This window comes from Gopherus evgoodei, chromosome 4, assembly GCF_007399415.2.
Source record: "Gopherus evgoodei ecotype Sinaloan lineage chromosome 4, rGopEvg1_v1.p, whole genome shotgun sequence".
NCBI lineage: Eukaryota > Metazoa > Chordata > Testudines > Testudinidae > Gopherus > Gopherus evgoodei.
This window is the reverse complement of record NC_044325.1, coordinates 103,542,416-103,563,281: the sequence shown is the minus strand read 5'-3', so window position 1 is coordinate 103,563,281 and position 20,866 is coordinate 103,542,416. Positions and strand designations below refer to the sequence as shown.

Below are 20,866 nucleotides of genomic sequence, written 5' to 3'. Positions count from 1 at the left end.
AAGAAGTTAAATTCCATTCCCTGAAAAAAAGGAAAATAGATATAGATGGAACAACTAATCATTAACCACAAAAGGACTAATTTTCCCTCACTTCTGCTCCAACAACCTACTCTCTGGCATACTGCAGAATAAGGGTAAAAAATTATTCATCAGGAGTCCTGTCTCAGCACAGGGGGATGAACTAGATGACCTCTTGAGGTCCCTTCTGGCCAGAAAATTGCATGATAATATGAAAATAATCAGTTATTTTAAGGGCAAATGCCTTCTTTTTATATTCTCCAAGTACAAACTAATCTGCAAAATTTAAAGCAACTTGTCAATTAGTATTTAACATTTTGTACAACAGCTTTTTATTTTGCCATTATCAAAAGATAATTTCTGGAAAGAGTCCAGCTGGGCATTTATTTTTAATCATTATAGTAAAGGGAGCACTAGTCTTAAAAACCAACAGAAACAAAGAGCACATTATGTCATACTGACCATTCCCACTGCATCCTGGTCAAAAGGATTCCATTCTACATTCTCAGGATAACGAGCAAGAACTTTAGACTTAAACGTGCGTCTTAATGGAGTCTGTTCAAAATTTTCACCTGAAAAAGTGAAAGAAAAAATATCAAGTCAATCATTTCATTCTCTTTCCAAGCTCTTTCACATAAGGCCAGAAAGCAAATATCAGTAGCCAAATGTGAAGATAAGTGAATTAAGTACAGACATTCCCTTGAACAGAAACAGAAAATGCAAGATAGTTAGCATGTAATTAGACTGAAAAGTATTAGCACTGGTAACATTTATACACAATTATTTATCTGTGCTTTTCTTAAAATATGAATGTGCTAGGGGCAGTCTACAGTTATTGTTTTATCTTTATTTCTTAGCAGCAACTATAGAAGCTGCATTTGGGTTATTTCAAATTCTGTTTGGAGAACAGCAATAGAATACAATTCAGATTATGTTCTGCTGTGTATTACCCATGAAAAGCACAAATAGACAAGAGATGCAAAGATGAAGCAAAGAGCTTAAGACAGAGCTTGAGACAGACACACTTAAAAATCTCCTCAAATTTTCTTCTTGGAGACTGACAGTCTGGAAATCCACCCCCTACTATAAAAAAAAAAAAAAAGTCAGCTGTGAAGAGAGAATCTAGGAAGTTAAGAGGTCAAAGGGCACAAAAGATATTGATATTGAAAGAGCTAGAAAGTTTGTGCTGTTTTTCTTTTCTTTTTCCTTTTACCTTCTACTGCACTTGCAATGAAACAGCCGGCACCATCTCGGGTTTTAGAGGCCTGTATATACTGGCATAGTGCTATATAACAAATAAAAACAACACTGCATTACAATTGAATAATGTGAACTATTCAGTAATTATATAGCAAGAAGTGACCAATGCACAATATTTCATACAGAATTAACCCGCACAATAGATTTGATGCCATATTTTCCTAACACATACTTCTTAAGCATATTAACAGCTATAAAAATGGAGCATTAATAAGCCATCAGAGATGTCAACAATAAATACACTTCAGAGGACGGGAATTCTTGCGCAACACTTTTCTATGGCCAAGCCAACACTGCAGTGGTAATTAACTACATGCCTTCTTTAAAAGCTATATTCTAAAATTCCCTTAAGAGAAGATGATGAAATTCACCCCATGCAACGGCCCAGTCCAAGGCCTATCCCCACTTAAGACCTACGTAAACCTTCAAAATAGGGCTCAAGTGAGATTTAAGTGCTGTGTGGACATGGTGCTGGCTTTCCCCATAGAATAATGGGAGGCCTAAGTGGCCCATAAAGCCTCATTTGGAGCCTCTGTGCTGGGATGAATTTAACTTCCAGAGAATAAAATTTAACCATCATGGGTCTTGCTGCTGTAGCTCACTTCATCAACTGTGATTTTTAATACTTTTTTAAATAGTAAACAAATACAAGGCAAACAAAATTTGCCTCTCAAAATAACCTTTGCCTTCTTACTAGAATGTGGTTAGCAAGCATGCAGTTGGTGACAGCTGCTGTAACAATTACATGAAATTGCATGCTTTAAATAAATCCAGAGACTTCAACACCACCTGCAAAAGGAAAAACATACACACACAAAAAAACCCACTACATTTCAACCCCTCATTTATTATCTTGTACATAATAATTAAGCAGCAAAGGCAGTTGATTTTGAAGTTGTTGGGTTTGTTCTGTTCTTCTACAGTAATATTTAAAATTACACTTCTGTATTGACTGAAATGACTTAAAATCTTTATGCTATATAACATTAGGTTCTGCAAAATGCCCCCACATTCCTAAATACAGCTTTCTGAGGGGACACAGCAGCAAACTCTACCAACTAACTCTTTTAATGTGGTTCTTAAAGTGAAAATCCCTAACAAGGGCTCCAGTTCAGGAAATCACTTAAGCACATATACCTCTACCTCGATATAACGCTGTCCTCGGAAGCCAAAATATCTTACCGTGTTATAGGTGAAACGGTGTTATATCGAACTTGCTTTGATCCACCAGAGTGCACAGCCCCGCCCCCTCAGAGCACTGCTTTACCGCATTCTATCCACATTTGTGTTATATCGGGTGGTGTTATATTGGGGTTGAGTGTACTTCAAAGTTAATCATCTTTAAATGCTGTACTGAACAGCGACTTTCTTCCCGAATCAGAACCTAATAGAGGACCTGAGATATTTAATCCCCCATATTTAAAAAAGAGCCCCCAATTTTCACTTTCATGAGTTTAGTTTGATATATTTACCAAAAAAAATGGTGGATGTGCAGATTGATTGCCGTGCAGCCTTTTTCAGCTGCTTTTGTAATTATGTATATCTTTATATGGTACTGAAGCTATATCTAGTTACTGCGCAAGAGCCTATTTGGGAAAATTTGAAAACTATTAATAGGAACATCTGGGTATAAAAAAATAAGGACCCATATATAACTCCTCTAAAATGTAACTAACAAGATCATTTGGAGGGTCAGAGTCAAGGAAAAGGATTATTTAGTAACAATGACATTTATGGAAGAGTTTAAAATGAAACAACTAAAAGAAAAGTGAACCCAACAGCCTAGACCAGTGGTTTTCAAACTGCGGGTCGCGACCCAGTACTGGGTCGTGGAACGTAAGGCACTGGGTCACAGTGGCTCTGAACAGCACCGCCGACCGGGCCATTAAAAGTCCCATCAGCTGTGCTATCTGGCTATGGCAGGCTAGTTCCTACTTGCTCTGACACCATTCTGCACCCTGGAAGTGGTCAACAGCAGGTACAGCTCCTAGGCAGGGGGGCCACAGGAATCTGTGTAATGCCCCCATCCCGAGCACTGGCTCTGCACTGGAGCTGGGTCGGGGGGGGGGGGGCGCGATGCCTGTGACCGAGAGCCGTGTGGAGCTCCTTGCGCACCTCCGCCTAGGAGACAGACCTGCCGCTGGCTGCTTCCAGGGTGCAGCATGATCCGCAGTGCCAGGACAGGTGGGAAGCCGCCGGAGGTAAGACCACACCCCATCCCTACGCCCCAATCCCTTGCCCCATCCCTAAGCTCCCCACACACCCCAAACCCCTCATCATCAGCCCCACCTCAGAGCCTGCACCCCAGCCCTGACCCCCTCCTGCACCCCAATCCCCTACTCCAGCTCCAAGCCCCCCCAAACCCAGGGCCCCCTCCTACACCCCAAACCCATCATCCCCAGCCCCACCACAGAACTCCCAGCCTAGAGCCCTGACCCCCTTCCACACTCCAAACCCCTCATCCCCAGCTCCGTTGGGTCGCAGGCATCAACAATTTTCTTCAACTGGATCGCCAGAAAAAAAGTTTGAAAACCACTGGCCTAGATGCAAGCTGCCACTCTGTCAAAAATGGGCAAAAAATATTAATGACATTCCATCCAGTAACCCCAGATCTCTCAACTTTCACACAGATGCTAAAGAAAAACCCCAGAGATCTCTGTAGTACAGGCTTTTAAAAACAAGTCAGGAGATTTAAAATATCTACTGTTTTCTACATTTATGTCAGTCTAGAATGACGTAATATCAGCTTTAATCAGTTCAGAAAAAGACAGACAGTTACTAAGTTAGTTTGTTGTTTTCTTCTTCCATGGTACTTCAGACAAAAGTTGCATGCCAACTTCTCTCCTACACCTTTGTGGTAGGTGGTTTCAATCACCAGGTTCCCAAAACCACAAATATCAGCAGACGTTTAAAAGAAATTAAACACAAATATTCCCTGGGTTAGGAACCTTCTTTTAACAGGACCTTTCATTATGATGATCAATTTCAAAATACATGTTTACTGAGACCATTTTATCTCTGCAATAAAGAGTAATATTGTGATATCACTCAAGAGAATCTGTCTGAAATATATTTAAGGACCTGCACCAAGAAAACAAAGTGTTGCTCTGCAATATAGGTGAAATCAGAGACTGCTTTCCCCACTGGCCTGCCCCTTAGGGTAGAGCAGCCAATAACAGCTGCTGCAGGACTCAGGTATGGCTCTTCCCGGCTCCCTCTCAGGAGACACAGTTATTCTCATAGGAGGGGCAAGGGAAGATGCTGTAGGAAGAGCCCAGCAGCTCAGGGTGTCTCTGCTCCCCTGCACCTCCTGTGAGCAATGGGATGGCACTTGGGAAAGGGAGGGCGAGGGGAAGAGGGAAATGACACCCCCCCCCCGATCTGGAGCCCTGCTGCAGCCCCCACAGGTCAGGGTGGGGGAGGGATGAACCACCCCAGGAGGAGTAGAAGTGAGGCTGGGAGGGAGCTGAAATGATGTGGGGAAAGGGAATAGGATTGATTTGGGGGTTGGGGGAAAGAACAGCTGCAGGAGGCAACCAAAATTCATCTTACCCTATAAATGTGGGAGAGTAGGCAACACACCGTCATGCACACACACAGCGGGAGGGGAGAGGAGTTCAGAACTCAAAAGACAGACCCCAAAAACATGTTAATGTTAAATATAAATAATAATAATAATAATAATAATCTCATGATGTTTTTAATCTTAGGGGTTGGCAACACTGTTTTCCAGTAGTTTACTTCAGGCCACCACATTTCTGAACATATTGGTGCACGCATCAATATAATGATGAGCCAATTTCACAGTCTAACATTACTAATCATATTACAGCAGCATGTGGAGATCCCTACTGAGATTGGGGCAGCCACTGTGCAAGGTACTGAACCATCACACAGAAAGGGTTTGTACACTGGAGTTTTAACTCAAGGAAAGTTATTGTCAATCAATTATTCAACCCATACACAGGCTCTGAAGATACAGCTTAAAAGCTCCTCCTCTCACAGAGAGTCCCAGCACAGATGGGGGACCCACAGCAGCCAGGGAGGGAAAAGTTTACTTGTTTTACCTCACTATGCTTCTTGTTCTCGTTATTATGACACTTACTATACTTCCAGACTTTCACCTCTACCCTCCTCTTCTCTCTTCATTCTATCTTATCTTTTCCCCATTTTTCCAGAGTCCCCACAATAACAAGAAAGTGGAAAAGAAGCCACAGAAATTGGTGGGTTTAAATGAAAATTATGTAAGCAGGAATAAGGTTAAGATATAAAATTGAATAGTTAGGAACACAAGCGGAGTTTGTGTTTATTACAGTTCCCATCCTCTGACACTTTACTATTATTTGTTCGTTAAAAGGTACTTCCATCTTCTCTTAAACTAGATTACAAATTCTTGGGGAAGACCTGCCTGACATGGAAAGTCACTATCATCTCCTCCTCTCCCCAGGATCCTTTTCAGACACAGACAGAATCCCAAGATTTCAATTCCCACCTCCATCCGTAATGCTGACTGTGAGGCATATCACAGAAAAGTATTAAATACACAATTAACACTGTCAGGAAGCATCAAGGTTCAATACTGAGCTGATTAAACGGATGCAGCTCACAGATGTTGTTCAATACCTCCCTTCTGGTTGAGCTTTAAATAAGCTCAACTGATGAGCTGTCTTAGGCCAAGTCCACACTTAAAATGCTGCATCGGTGCTGCAGTAGCACTTTAACAAAGATGGTCTAAGATGACAGAGAGAGCTCTCCCATTGGAATAGTTAATCCACCTCCCTGAGAGGAAATAGCTGTATTGGCAGGAGAAGCTCTCCCACTGACAGAGCTGTCTACACAAGGGGGTAGGTCAGTATAACATCATCGCTTAGGGGTGTGGATTTTTCACCCCCCTGAGCAATAGTCATACCATAGTCATACCAATATGAGTCTGTAGTGAAGACCAGATCTTACACGTGTAAAGGAAACTAAAAACCTGTCCACTCTAGGACAAAGTTAAACAGGTTTCAAGAACCCTTTAACATGATTTCTATTGGATAACTTTGATAAAATTAACTTGTTTTCACAGCCTTATTAGAGTTCATGCTACTCCTCTAGTAACTAAGATATACTTTGTGTTGCATGGAATCCTGAGACAAGGCAAGGAACTAGCCAATCAGTCCCGACCTTGTTTATACTGACTATGAAATGACTGCTCTTCAATTCAGATAGCATCATGGGTTTAGCCGTGCATCTGTCTATTTGAATTTACTCACTGCACATTCAGTACAACTGCTGCTGCATGTATTTAGAATATCCCATACTCAAACAACCAACTGTATTTAATCTGACAAACAACAAGCCACCAGGTTTCCTTTGAAAACTGGAAGCAGACCATGTCATGATGTGTGTCACCTGCACCCTGCCAAACCACATCTCCTCTCTGGTGTTTAGGATTCTCCTCTGTGTTTGTCCACAGTAATTCTGTGTGGTACACCTTAACGGGAGAGGACACCTATAGCTAAGTCCTGTCTGACTGAGACCTTTAACAAGGTTTAGGCCCCAGAAACTCCTTTCCCTTCAGCAACTCTCCTCAGAGTTGCAAGATTTGAGTCTTCTTTGGAAATGAAATTACCCACACAACAGTAATCTTCTTAAGAAGGCAATTTGAAAAAATGTTCTGCATGTGATACCTCATTTGAGTACTTTGCAAAGTCCTGTCAACTAGGCTTCCCAAGACTTGTAACCTAAAGAAAAAGATCTCAAGTCTTTAGTAACTGGTTCTCTCAGATCCTTTTCTGATGACCCCTCAAAGAACTACTCTGGATACAGTAGGGGAAGGCTTTTTCCTGTCTCCCACCTGGCCTGCTTATCATCAAGTCTCAAGTCCATAATAATATAAGGTTGCGGCTACATCAGCAATCCCACAAAGGATGTCCTATTTTCACAAAAAGCTGGGAGGAAGGAATGCCAGCTAAGTAAATGAGATAGGCACGGTAAAGGGTCCCCAGCTATACACCAAAAGAACAATGTTACAACTAAAATGGATTGAAATCTTTTGCACACATTTCATCATAGAAAAACTGTCTCTTCTAAAACAAAAAGTTTGTAGAAAAATGATCAATGTGACAAAATTCCCATGAAGTGTTTCATGAATCTTAATTTGACGTAGTTGTCAAAATAGTTTACTGAAAACCATATTCTTACCGAAAACTGGATATTTTTTTTAAAAAGTGACAAATTTATTTATTTTTAAATCACATTAATGGACTATGAGTCTATTTCAAACTTTGAAAAAGGGGAACTTCAAACATTTTTCACTAATTCATTTTTCCAGCAGTTCCAGTTACCACCTATTTACAGGAAGTCATTGTCTAAGACAATGCATGGTTAGCAGCCACTATTATTAACTGTACAGTATATTAACTACTTTGTACATGGACACAATTCATTTGTGACAACCTTGTGACTAAATGGTTACAAAATTAATTATAATGCAGAAAAGTCTAAATTGTATATAGTAGATCTGAACCGTGCTAATTATATTAAATGCCTCTAACTTATAACCCCCAGGTAACTTATATGGGGTCCAGTTATATTATCTGGACAGGAATTATTACCTGTACCTTTTCCGGTGCCAATTCCTTCCAAGGAAAACTTTAGAGTTTTATGGATCTGTTTTTTCCTAGCCATTTCTTTTTCTTTTAAAAAAATGAAAATATGTTTGCAAGGGGATTCTTTCCTGGTTTTAACACAATCACTTAATTTTTGCAGCCCACATGCTACCGTGGCAGATTTCTGCTCCTGTTTTCCAACACTAGATAGTATAAAATAGTTGATTTTCACAGAGCACATTTGTCCTTAAACAGAAAAGGGTGAGGATGAAAGATGTTAAAAATGTTCATAAGTGAACAGGAAAACTGCCTTTAAAAGAACCACACAAACAAACTCCTGTTTGTCAACAATTTCCACCTTGAGATATTTATATAAGCCTTTTACTGCAGAGCTACTATTCTTGTAACTTAAATTGTGCAAGACTGTGAAAACTGCACAGAAACAGAACAACCGCAGAAGGGCGATGTGAGAGGAAGCATAGTAAAGCTCCACTGTCACTCCCTATTGCAGGAACAGCAAACTTGGAGAGAAGCCCTTTATTAACCAAAAGAAGCCTGTAAAAATACAAGCAAATTTGATTGATCATGATACACGGACCTTAAAGAATCATTAACAGTGCCACCTTCATTTGTTTATTGGCTCCAGTACAGAGTCTGAGCTGCTCAAAACAATTACAAAGAAACTAAGTTTATTGATTTTGATTCAATCAAGCATCATTTCCTTTTGTTAAATGGCCATGACACAGGATGTTACTGATCCAGCTCATTCAGTCTTGAGGTACATTTACATTATTACTCCATTTTTTAATGATAAGTCATACTGGATGTAACAGCAACATCAAATTTATATTTTTACATATGCTTATATGAATCTTATGTGGTATAAAGACCGATGCTCCCCTCATTAAGACATCAGATATTAAAATACATTAAATATTCAAAAATCTTAAAGGCTGTTAACCTTTGACTAAATATAATGCAACAAATTAAATAAGAACATGTAGTGATTTGCTGGTGGTCTGCAGCAGCAGCAATTGACACTCCCAATGCTGGCTGAGCTGTGCTAGCCAGCACACTGGTGGAGTAGAGCTAAGTCTCCAACTCCCCTCACAATCTCTCCACACCCACTTACTTCTGCATTTCCAAACTCAAAATCTAGGCCAGGGAACCTGTAGAGGAATGTAGGGGGGTAGTCCTCCTTACCCATGGCACTATGCAATCTTTGTCACAATCTAGCCCTCAGTGTCTGAGAGACAGAGAGAACACATCTCAGCAATGCACACATTAATTCAAAGCTGATTTATAAAACAATACTACTCATAAAAGTTAAGGTAATTTCAAATACATACACTAATTTATAGTATGTTCTATGTTAATTCTAGCCTGCTTCCAAGAAACTGCAGTGCAATATACATGGACATATTTAAATGAAAGTCAACAGCAAATAACTCCCTTTTGATTTCTTAATTCTTGTTCTTGGGTGGAAACAGCATTATGTAATAACATGTTGCACAGTCAAACAGGATTACATACAGGTATCAAGTATGAATCTGACAATTACATCTAAAATGCAGATAATGTATTCTAAGGGGGACTGGCAGTTAAGAATGAAGTACTTATTCTAAATTCAGCTTCAGGCAAGAATGATAGTGGGAGTCTTGATTCAACCCACAACAGAATTCACAGAATATACAAAAAGATTTAAGAAATCTTTCCCATAAAAGGGAGAATAATTGCAACCCCATAAGATTATTATAAGTAACAAACCTACAATCTGCTCCTGCCCTATAATCCACACACCAAGTATAGTTACAGTTGGCTTGCAAGACAGATACTGGAATATTGCATCCATTCCTGGTGTCCACATTTTTAAAAGGATGTTGAAAAAAATGGAAGGGATGCAAAGAAGAATCACAAAAATGATTCAAGGCCTGGAGAAAACACTTTACAATGAAAGATTTAAGGACTTTTACTCTGTTTAGTTTATGTGACACTGACAAATCAGCTAAATGATTTATTAATGACTCCATAACAATTTAACAAGAGGCAGTGCAATTGCAATCAAGACAACCCACTTATGTATGAATATCAAAGAAATGTTGATTAGGCTAGCAATCCCCAACTCATTCACTTTGTATTGATAAGAATCAAAGAATAGTTGCTAAATGTATTTATCTGTGTTTACCTTGATCTTGTTAGAAGTTTACCAATGTAACCCAATTAGCTTTTAGATGCTAAAGCGTTTTACTGTCTTAATTACTTTACATTATGTATGCCACTGTCAGGGCCGGCTCTGGGCACTAGCATTCCAAGCATGTGCTTGGGGCAGCCCTTTTCAAGGGGCAGTGCTTTGGCGCTTTGCGGGCAGCTCTTTTCAAGGGGCGGTGCTCCAGATTTTTTTTTTTTTTTTTTTTTGCTTGAGGTGGCAAAAAGCCTGGAGCCCGCCCTGGCCACTGTGTTCAGTTAATCTTAAAATCAAAGATGTGAGATACTGCAGGAAACTAATATTATCTAGACTGTCTCCAGCTTAGCTATCTCTGTTATAAAGGACAGGCTAATTGCCTTATGTAAATGAGTGTAACTAGTTTACCTGTATATGAATAGGAAATAGAAGATTAACTTCAAAGTAAAGATCCACAAACTATCTGCATTGCTTGTTCTTCCTAGGAGAAAAGCCCTGCTGTGACAATTATTTTGAGGAGGCTTGTCAGCCTGCTAGAGAGCTATAAATATTGGACCTGGGGCATGATCCTGTCATCTCTCATCTGCTGAGCTTTGAACAGGGAAAGTTTAAACCGTGGGATTGAGATCTTCCAAGTATTACTTGGAATACCCTGGAAAAAGCATGGAAAGACTAACAGACTTTACATCTAAGCTGCCTTTGGATTCTGACCTGTTGGGATAATTCCAAAGAGACTTTTACAAGCCAGAAGATATAACATTACTGCTATGATCTTGATTTATGAACAATGAAAATCACTTGTCTGTACAAGATTCCTTAACCATTCAATAACTCTTTTCTTAATAAATCTCTAGCGAGTTTACTAAGGATTGTACGACTGTGATATTTGGGTAAGACCTGAAAAATATATTGACCTGACAGTAAGTGTCTGATCCTTTGGAAATGGCAGAGCTTTAAGTCTGGTGAATAGGGTTCTCAGTAACTTATTGCTATATTAGACCTGTTTGTCTAGATGGGAGCCAGCGACTGGAATGCCTAAAGAGGACTGTGGTTGGCTTCTGGTTAGCCAATGTGGTACTGCAGAAGCACTTTTATTACTGGCTTGGTGAATCAAATTATAGAATAAACCACCAGCTTTGGGGATTGTCTGCCCTATTTCTTGCAGTCTTCCCTGAATGTCGCATTTTCAGTGTGACCCCTCCAGGCACCCAGTCACAGTTTATTAAAAAGATCAAGAAGTGGCTACAGCAGGGATCTCAAACATGCAGCCCGCAGGCCAGCTCTTCTGTGCAGCCCGCCAAGCTCCCCACGCCCCTCTGTCTACCTCCAGGCCAGGGGTGGGCAAACTACAGCCTGCGGGCCGAATCTGGCCCACAGGATTGCCCACCATGGCGCTGCAACCCCGCGTCGCTCCCTTAAGCAGCTGACAGCACATCCCATCAGGCCGGAGGGGAGGGGGCAGGAGGCAGAGGGCTCCTGCGTTGCCTCGCTTCAAGGTACCACCCCCCCCCGCAGCTCCCATAGGCCGGGAACAGGGGACTGTGGCCAATGGGAGCTTTGTGGGAGGTACCTGGAGGAGCAGCCTGCACCTCAACTCCCTGCCCTGAGCCCCTGCCACACCCTGCTTCCCCGGGTGACAGGGATGGGGCAGCATTGGGGTGGGGACTTTGGGGAAGGGGCAGGAAAGGGGTGGGAAGAGGCGGGGCAGGGCCTCGTGGAAGGGATGGAGTGGGGGCAGGGCCGAGGGCAGTGAGGGTCGGGGTGTCAGTGATGCGGCCCTCAGGCCAATGCACTAGACCTCATATGGCCCTTGTGGTCATTTGAGTTTAAGACCCCTGGGTACAGTATACAAGTATCTTCACGGTGAGAAAATACCAGGTACTAAAAGGCTCTTTAATCCTGCAGAGAAAGGTATAACAAGAACCAACTGCTGGAAGTTAAAGCCAGACAAGTTCAGTTAGAAATAAGGCACAAATGTTTAACACTAAGGTTGGTTAATCATTGGAACAAACTGCCAAGGAAAGCGGTGCATTTTCTGTCTCTTAAAGTCTTCACACCAAAATGGGATACCTTTTCTGGACGATATGCTTTAGTCAAACACTTGGTTGGGCTCAATACAGAAGAAACTGGATAACATTCTATGGCCTGTATTATACAGCTGATCAGACTAGATGATCTAATGGTCCATTCTGGTCTTTAAAAAAAAAAATCTATTGTAAGATGTACTATTTGGTTTTCTTCCAGAAGTGGCCACATTTCAGAGGTGCTGCATATGTCTGTGAAGAGCTTTGGGATGAAATGCAATTTGTAAAAGGTGCGTGATTTTCTAGTAGTATGTTCCTCTTCAAAGAGCCCTATCCCAACTATAAGAAAGCCCTCCCAAAATGACACCACCCTGCTTCTACTTCAAAAAAAATCCCGACAATCGCCCCCAAACATGTCAAAGGAACTTAATATAATCTAAAACACACACAAAGTCCTATTACCAAACTCAATTTTTACTACAAAAGGGAGACTGCCAGAGGCTCCATGAAGTCCACTAGGAACTTCAGAATTGCTATTGATTTTATTCAGACGGCACTCAGATACTATAGTGATAGGCAGCAGTACAAAACCCTAAAGGCTTTTCTACACCTGAAACACTGCAGTGAAGACAATACCTATGCCAACAGGAGGTCTTCTCCTGTCGATGTAGGTACTCCACCTCCCCGAGAGGCGATGGCTAAGTTGGTGGGAGAATTCTCCCATCTACCAAGCACTGTCTACACCAGAGGTTAGGTTGGTTTAACTGTGCCGTATAGAGGTGGGGATTTTTCACACTCCTGAGAGATGGAGTTATACAGACCTAAGTTCCTAGTTTAGTCCAGGCCTAAGATAGCTCCTGTCTTTGCTAACTGGTTAAGTGTATTTACAGCTTGCTATCAGGTGTTTTCAAAGACAGCCCCAGAAAGTTTTCTTCTAATCCCCCCAAAAAGAACAACCAGTATTAAAATATACTTAAAATCCTACATCTCATTTTCAAGCTTTTGCTAAGCAAGCATCAGGCCTGTTTGAATCTAGCAGAATGCCTATAAGGGAAGATTTATCAAGGAGTGTTAAACTAACCAGAAGACACTCACATACAAGATACACTCAACCGAGGGCACGAAGCACACCTAGTTACTCTCTTGAAATAAAGACCCAGTTAACTTTGCTTCTAGCTCAGTTTTGTTGATCAACATGTATAGGTTCAACTCATTACTTCTGCACAGTTAAGAACTGTGACTGAATAAATCTATGCATTCACACTCTACACGCTACTGTAATAATCTTTATACAAGGTATGCCGTGTGAGGTTCCATCTGAAAACTCATAATTTGCTGGTCTGTACTGTCCCGATAAAATGTGTGTGTCAACACTGTAATAATGTGAAGTTTTAAGATTCCCCTGTATGATGTCAAGAGTACATGTTCAAAACTCACGCAGCATCAAACTGGTCAAACAGGCCTGTCTTGAACAAAAGAGTGTATGTTTCTCTTAATTTACATTTAAATACTAAACTGAGTCATCAACCAGGAAGGGAAAACAAAGATAGCTCAAAATAGGTGGGAAAAAACAGCAGGGAACATCCTTCCACACTGACTCTGTCTCCTAGTTCCCAGCAGAAAACATTTTTCAGGAGGGGGATTGAAACTAGAAAAAGAAGGGGCAAACACTCCAAGTCACCCCCTCTCACTCCCTCTGTGTATGTCTGACATTGCACCTAAGAAAAAGGAAAAGAGCCATTGGACTTCGGGCAGGGTCCTGACATGAAGAGTTTGGTCAATAACCTTACTATATCCATGTGGTAAGAAATTTTGCTTGAATCTGATATAGTTTGTTAAGTTAAACACTAGTAAGTGTTTTATCTTTATTTTTCTGGTACCTGTTTCTGACTTTTATGCCTCATTACTTGTATTCACTTAAAATCTTTCTTTGTAGTAAATAAACTTGTTTTATCTAATCCAGTGTGTTTAATTGTCGATAACTTCATTTAAGTAATAAACTGGCATATTATTCCCTTAAGGGAATAACATACTTAATATATTTGTCCTGTCCAGGAGAGGGCTGGGCAATACAGCACATACCGATCCAGGACTTGGGGTGTATTGGGGTAACCCTGCAGCATGACCAAGGCTGGTAAGAGCCAGGACGTAGCTGGCAGGCTAGAGTTACACACAGACACTCAGGGTGTAGCCTGCATGTTTGTGAGCAGCCCAGGTGGGAGCATTGTAAGGTATTTGAGGTTGCAGGGTGGGGGTGACACTACCCCCACTGGATTAATTGTGCCTTGGCATGTCACAGGAACCTAAGCCCCAAATCTGCAAAACACTTATGTACAGACTTAATTTTATGCAGTCAAGTCAACAGGACTACATAAAAATGCAATGTTAAACAGAGTACTCCCTCTGACTTCAATAAGATTTACTTATGTAGGGTTAAGCATGTGCATAAATCTTTATAGGATCCAGGCCCCACGTTAGAAAAATAATTTTTAAATATAGATATAATCATCTTATGTTCTCCGAACTCTCTCCACTATTTTAACTTCTTTTTATGATGAAGTCCCTGAAGATACAGAGAAAAGAGAAGCTGAGAGGTTCTTGTCCAGAATTATGAATTAGCATAGATGCATAGTACAGATATTGTCAAACACCCTTTGGAGTGTTTTAAAAGGTTTCCAATAATTGGTGGAGCCCAAGGGCACAGCCCATTACATAAGGAGAAGGGATATTCTGGCCAGAACAGGACAAATATCATTCTCTCATAAGTGAGCAGACAGTACCTCTGTTGTTGGAGGCCTCATCAAAGTCCCACACAACAAAACCATGTTCATCTACCTCAGAAGAATAATAGAGTAGACTCTGATGGGATTTGAACCTGTGGTTCCAGGCTTTATGATTATTTCAGACCTGATGCTCAAGTCCATACCATTTCAGCCTGTATGTTTGATTCACTCAGCAAGTTACATTCTAACACTTTGAAAAGCCTTTTCTTTTGGGGGGGGTGGGGGGGAAGCAGACATCAAAAACAGTCAGTAGCAAGGTTTAAGTCATTTAAAGTATATCTTCATTAGTAAATTAGGTTGTGCTAAAACACTACCTCACGGAGTCGTATTAGCAGTAGCACAGGTTTACCATGACCAGCTAGCACAATGTTAAACATAACTGGTCCCTGCCTACACTGGCTAAAAAGTCAAGTTTAACAGGTTAGTTAAAATGACTCCTCAGGGTTGTGTTTTAACCCAATCCCGCATTATAGTCAGGAGAAGCCTTTACTGATACACAGCCAAGCTCACACCTGCTTCTGAAAGGCTAGCAAGATCCTTTGCTTATTTCTTTAGCAATGTTATTATGAAAGCTATAAAAACAGGAAACAGCATCGAAGGCTTGGCAGTAGCTGGAGTAAGAAATGCAACTGTTAAACAAGGATTCTTGGAACAAAAACAAGATTCAGCCAAAGTTGCAGCTGCCAGATCTGTAAATGAACAGCCATTACAGAGATGGACAACTCTGGTTCCAAATTATGACTCGTTTCCTTCCTTCCTTCCAACCTTTCTTCTCAAACAGAACCACATCTATTTTTCATTCAACAGTTTTTTCCTCCTCCTCTCTCATTCACCCTGGACATGCTAAAAAAAAACTTAATTCTTTCCATTTTTATCCTAGAACGCTCACATTCAATGCTTGCAGTTACTCCACTTGAGAAATCATTAAGTGTAATAAACATTGAACTGGTAACAATAAATCAGATCAATTAGTTAAATACTGAGACTGGGATTTAGGCCTCTCTGAAAAACTCCAGCCTCAGTCTTCAGAAGAAAAGCAACATATTATTTATATTCAAATATTTTCTTAAGGACTATAGGTACCCATTTTATTATAACAGCCTTGTTTTATTATTGATTATTAAGGTCTCATCTACTCTGTTGGTAGGTCTCCAAGAACCTGTAAATCTGTCAATGAACCCTTCATTTAGGAAGGGTTCTTAACTCAGTTTTTTTGTCATCGTGCAATATATGAGTCTCATATTTGTAACTTAATACACCTGGGGATTTTTGCATGCTAGTGACTGTAACAGTAATCCTGTGCCTCACTATCACTTAACCCTGACCAAACAGCCCGAAGTTAAAAGGTAGTCCTTATGTGTGAAGCCAACAAGGGTACTAATTTGGTATACAGATACTTGCCAACTACGAAACTGACTAAATATTGGTCTATATTTCTGAGGTCATAGTTAAGATTTTCAGCTATAGTGTGATCCAAAGAAATCACTTCAAACTCAACAGCTAATCAATGCATTTCTTTTAGGAATGTGACAGGAACAGTAGCTAATGTGGCATGTAGGCAGTTAGGTGTGGGGAAAGGTTCTTCCTTTTCCCACTACTTCCTTGTTAAGGTTTTGTCAGCTAAGCACCCCTAATCTGTTTGTAACAGATTTTTTTCCCTCCTCTATGGCAAGACATATATTGCACATCTTTAAAAAAATCATCATTTATATGTCCATTGATTTTGATGCACAATAAATATTTTCCTGTTGCAGTCTCTTCCTGCCCACCTGCCTAACAAGCAGGAAAATAGCAGCCCCCATAGAACAAACACAATAGAGGTGCAGGATATGTAGTACAACTTCACTGGGTGAAAATATCTGGACTAGCTGTTGCCACAGGTATGGAGCCAGTCCTTCCAAACCCTCTGAGATTAATAAGAATAAATTTTTTTTAATTAATTATATAACAAAATTAAATAAAACTAAGTTTGTTGTAAGTTTCTGTATTTTCATAGTAGAGCATAAAAACAAAAAACAGAAATATACTTTCCCGTATATCCAAACTAGTCCTCTGTCTTTGCGAGGGTCTCAAAGATGACAGGGCTCTGGGAGATCTCAACCAACTGACTGACAGCTCCTCCTGCCGCCAACTACCAGGGAATCTTTACTCTAGTCCACTGAGCATGCTTGCTGTAGTGCACACTATTCACATCTGCTAGCTCCTTTCCCCTGTGGCTCAGTGGTTGCAGGGAGGTTACATAAATTCAGACATTAAGAGTCATAGAAAAGTTGAAGCTTTAAGTATTAATCATTTTAACTGATTTTGTATACTTTACCTGTGTACTTAATCGATAGAGTTTATCCTTTTAGAGAAAGGAACTTTTTCAGAAAAATTGGCACAGATATAAGCTGTTCTGATACCCTGACTCTCAGTTCATAGCAACTCATCCTGCAAGTATTCCTAATGAAGTCAATAGGATTACTTGAAGAATAAGTAAAGGTATCAGAATCTGGCCTTATGAGAGATGATCCCTTGTGTCAGAGGAGTGATGTTGTCAACCACAATGAAGTCTCTACAATAAGGATAAAGTTAGTTTGTGTGGGAGACCAACCTTTCATAGGAGACAGACCTTTCTCGGGATCCAGCCCATGACTGCGGAACGAACTCCTCCAAGAACTAAGTACCATCACAAATCTCACCAGCTTCCACTTTAAGTGTTAGGCACATTACTTTGACTTTGTCTTCTCTAACAAACATAGCAACATGTGTACAGTATTAAAAAACCTCCTAAATAAAAGACACACCCCTGCACATACTTTCTCCCCCTGGGGAAAGGATGAGAGAACAAACATGACAGACATTATTCACGTTGCTTAATGCATTACTAGAAGGCTGACACTATAGTGAAGCCCACAGTATAAGAATCTACATAGAAAAGACTAGACTAGAATACACATCTGCTTACTTATACATTTTCCTGTATAGTTTCAAGGAAACGGTGGGGCAGCCAGTCAGCAACCAGGAAGAAGCTGACTAGATTCTGGAGCGATTGGATGAAGAACTGTGTTTTGGAGGATAGCAGGTTGTTCTGAAACAGTTTTCCATTGCTTGCACAGTACCCACAGCAGTGAATGGGCCTCTTTAATAAAAAATAAGAAAAAATTAAAATCTAAACGTTTTGTAGAAATTTTTATTTTTAGGGAGGGATTTAAAAATTGAGTTCTTTAGATGGAGATACTGGAACCTGTCTTTACCAAGGCAAAGGGTTTAAAACAAAAGAATCCTGAGAACTGTATGCAGCTTCTGTCACTATTTCTACATTCTGATTATACTGGCACCCTTTTTCCTCAACTATGGGTAGGGCCCTACCAAATTCACAAGCCCTTTCGGTCAATTTCACAGTCCTATGATTTTGAAAACAGCAAATGTCATGATTTCAGCTATTTAAATCTGAAATTTCACAGTGTTGTAATTATAGGGGTCCTGACCCAAAAAGGAGTTGGGGGGGGTCACAAGGTTATTGTAGGAGGGGGCTGCAATACTGCTCCCCTTATTTCTGTGCCTGTGCAGACGGCGGTGCTGCCTTCAGAGCTGGGCTCCCGGTCAGCAGCCGCTGTTCTCCAGCTGGCCAGCTCTGAAGGAAGAACCACCGCCAGCAGCAGTGCAGAAGTAAGGATGGCATGATATGGTTTTGCCACCTTTACTTCTATGCTGTTGCCTGCAGAGCTGGGCCCTCAGTCAGCAGCTGCCACTCTCCAGCCACTCAGCTCTGAAGGCAGCGCAGACGTAAGGGTGGCAATACCACAATCTCCCCTAAAATAATCTTGCGAGCCCTCTGCAATTCCCTTTTGGGTCAGGACCCCCAATTTGAGAAAGTCTGGTCTCTCCCATGAAATCAAGATAACATAGGGTAAAAGCACACAAAAGACCAGATTTCACTGGGGAAAACCAGATTTCACAGTCCGTGACACATTTTTCATGGCTGTGAATTTGGTAGAGCTCTAACTATGGGTAAGAATATATCAGCACTTCTATTGTAGAACTGAGCTAAAGGGTAGGTCTCCAAACTAACCCCAAACCAGCCAATGTTAAAAAGAGTTAACATCTTCAGAACAGAAACCACTTGCTTTCCATTTCCTGGAGGTAATGATGGTTTCTATACACATCTAAAGTAAGTGTCACGATTCTTTTAAGCATGTATGAAACTCTCCCCATGCCCTCTGTGACAGATATTGCAACAGCATGCAATATCTTTGGGGACCATATTGTATTAAGTTTGTGTATCATTGTGGGCTGGGAATTGTATGAAATTCCAGCGGGGAGGGTTATCACCGCTCCTTAAGACAGGTCCACCCCCTGCAGAGGCTTTAATATACTGGTTCAAACTGGGTTTTCCGAAGACCATCAGACAAAGAAAGGGCCTTTGTTACAAAATGGCTAGGTTTAATCTGATTCAGGGCCTTCTTTCTGATCCGGCAAACAGACAGGCCCATCTGTATAAGGAAGGGGGCACCAACCCTTGGGCAAGGGCTAGAAAAGTTTTGACCTACTGGGGCCACACAGGACAGCTAATAAGCTTCTTAGTTGGCATATAGAAACTTTTATTTTTTATTTATTTATTTAAAAAAAAACACACAGGTTCTCTCTGTAATGCTTTTACCTGCTTGCTTAGAAAGAGCTGCGTAGTAACTTGTAACTGCTGGCAGTACACTGTTCATAGTTCCCAGAAGGAAAGCAATGCACAGGTGCTGACTGTTAGACTTACTGGGGATATCACAGTGTAAGGCAGGCAGCTCTCCAGCTTTAAAACCCCATTCAGAAAGAACAGAGCCATGTCTCCACCCAAGAGAGGTGATGTCTGAGAGATGGAAATCTTAAACTGGTGCCCTCAAGGGACCAGGAGAGGGATTATACGTGCAGTTAACACAAACTGTGACATCCTCTGACTACCCTCCCAGATATGCACACACAAAGACTCTAACTATCTAGGAAAAGCCTGAGCAAATGGAAAATCCTTGGAGCATTTCATGTAGGTCAACAAACTCCAGCTTACTTGGAGCAATGATGGAAACAAATTCTACAACCAAGAGCCTCAAATGTCAATATCCCATCTCCAGCCCCCAACACAGAAAAGTTACAGATAAGATTGCTTCAGCAATTGAGTCCCTCCTACACACCTGCAATGCAGCAGACAGCCAAAGCAGGTCAATTTCACTTCAGTATTTAAAAAGGGAAGTGGAAGTACTCTTGACCAAGATAACAGTACTTTTGCCTTAGTCAGTCATGAGGTTACGTAAGGCCCCAAAATAACCGTTTCTCAGGAAACTCACTGAATTACCTGACTTTTTTTTAAAAAAAACATTTAAAACTGTGTTTATTTTTAGAAGATCCTAGAAGAGCTTAGCTGTGAGTCAGACATTCTAGTCCTGTATCTCTCTTAAAGAGGTTTGGTCCAAGCATAGGATTGGGAGCCAGGAACTGCCAAATTCTAATACAATACTATGTCTGACACAGACATCCCTCTGTGGCCTTGGACAAATCACTTAATCTCAGGCTTAGTTATCTTGCTAGTGCAATGAAGTTAACGCATCTCTCCCCCCTCAAAGGGATGTTTGTAAGGATTAGAGTTTGGAAAATGCTTTTAGGGATGAAATACTTAATAGAATTACCCAGAGAAATATTAATAATTAAACTTCACTGCTCTTTCTCTCCCTCCCCCATCACCAAAAGGAAAGTCTGAATACGTTTCCCATAAGAACCTATCATCCTCTGGGTAAGAGCCATGACAGTTACCCTCCTAGAGAACTAACAGACCATGAGCTAAACCCCTCCTTCAGCTGTACCAGAGAACAAGGTACACCATATCATTGGGCACAACAGTAGATGTCAGGGACAGTTCCATGGTGGAAAAGAGTGCAGGGGTCACTGTGCCTCTGCAATAACCAAGAGGCAGGCACACTGTAGCCACTACATGTCAGTTTGGGGCTGGTTCATGAACTGAATTATGAAAAAAAAGTTCTCTTC

General features: G+C 40.9%; 1 protein-coding gene across 1 annotated transcript in view; it reads right to left on the bottom strand.

Moving 5' to 3' along the window:
• DENND5A (DENN domain containing 5A) overlaps nucleotides 1-20,866 on the bottom strand; it is a 111,648-nt gene that overhangs the window by 79,903 nt on the left and 10,879 nt on the right. The window contains 2 exon segments of the mRNA XM_030560403.1: nucleotides 481-590; nucleotides 1,232-1,303. Of these exon segments, the coding sequence (XP_030416263.1) occupies nucleotides 481-590; nucleotides 1,232-1,303 (182 nt within the window).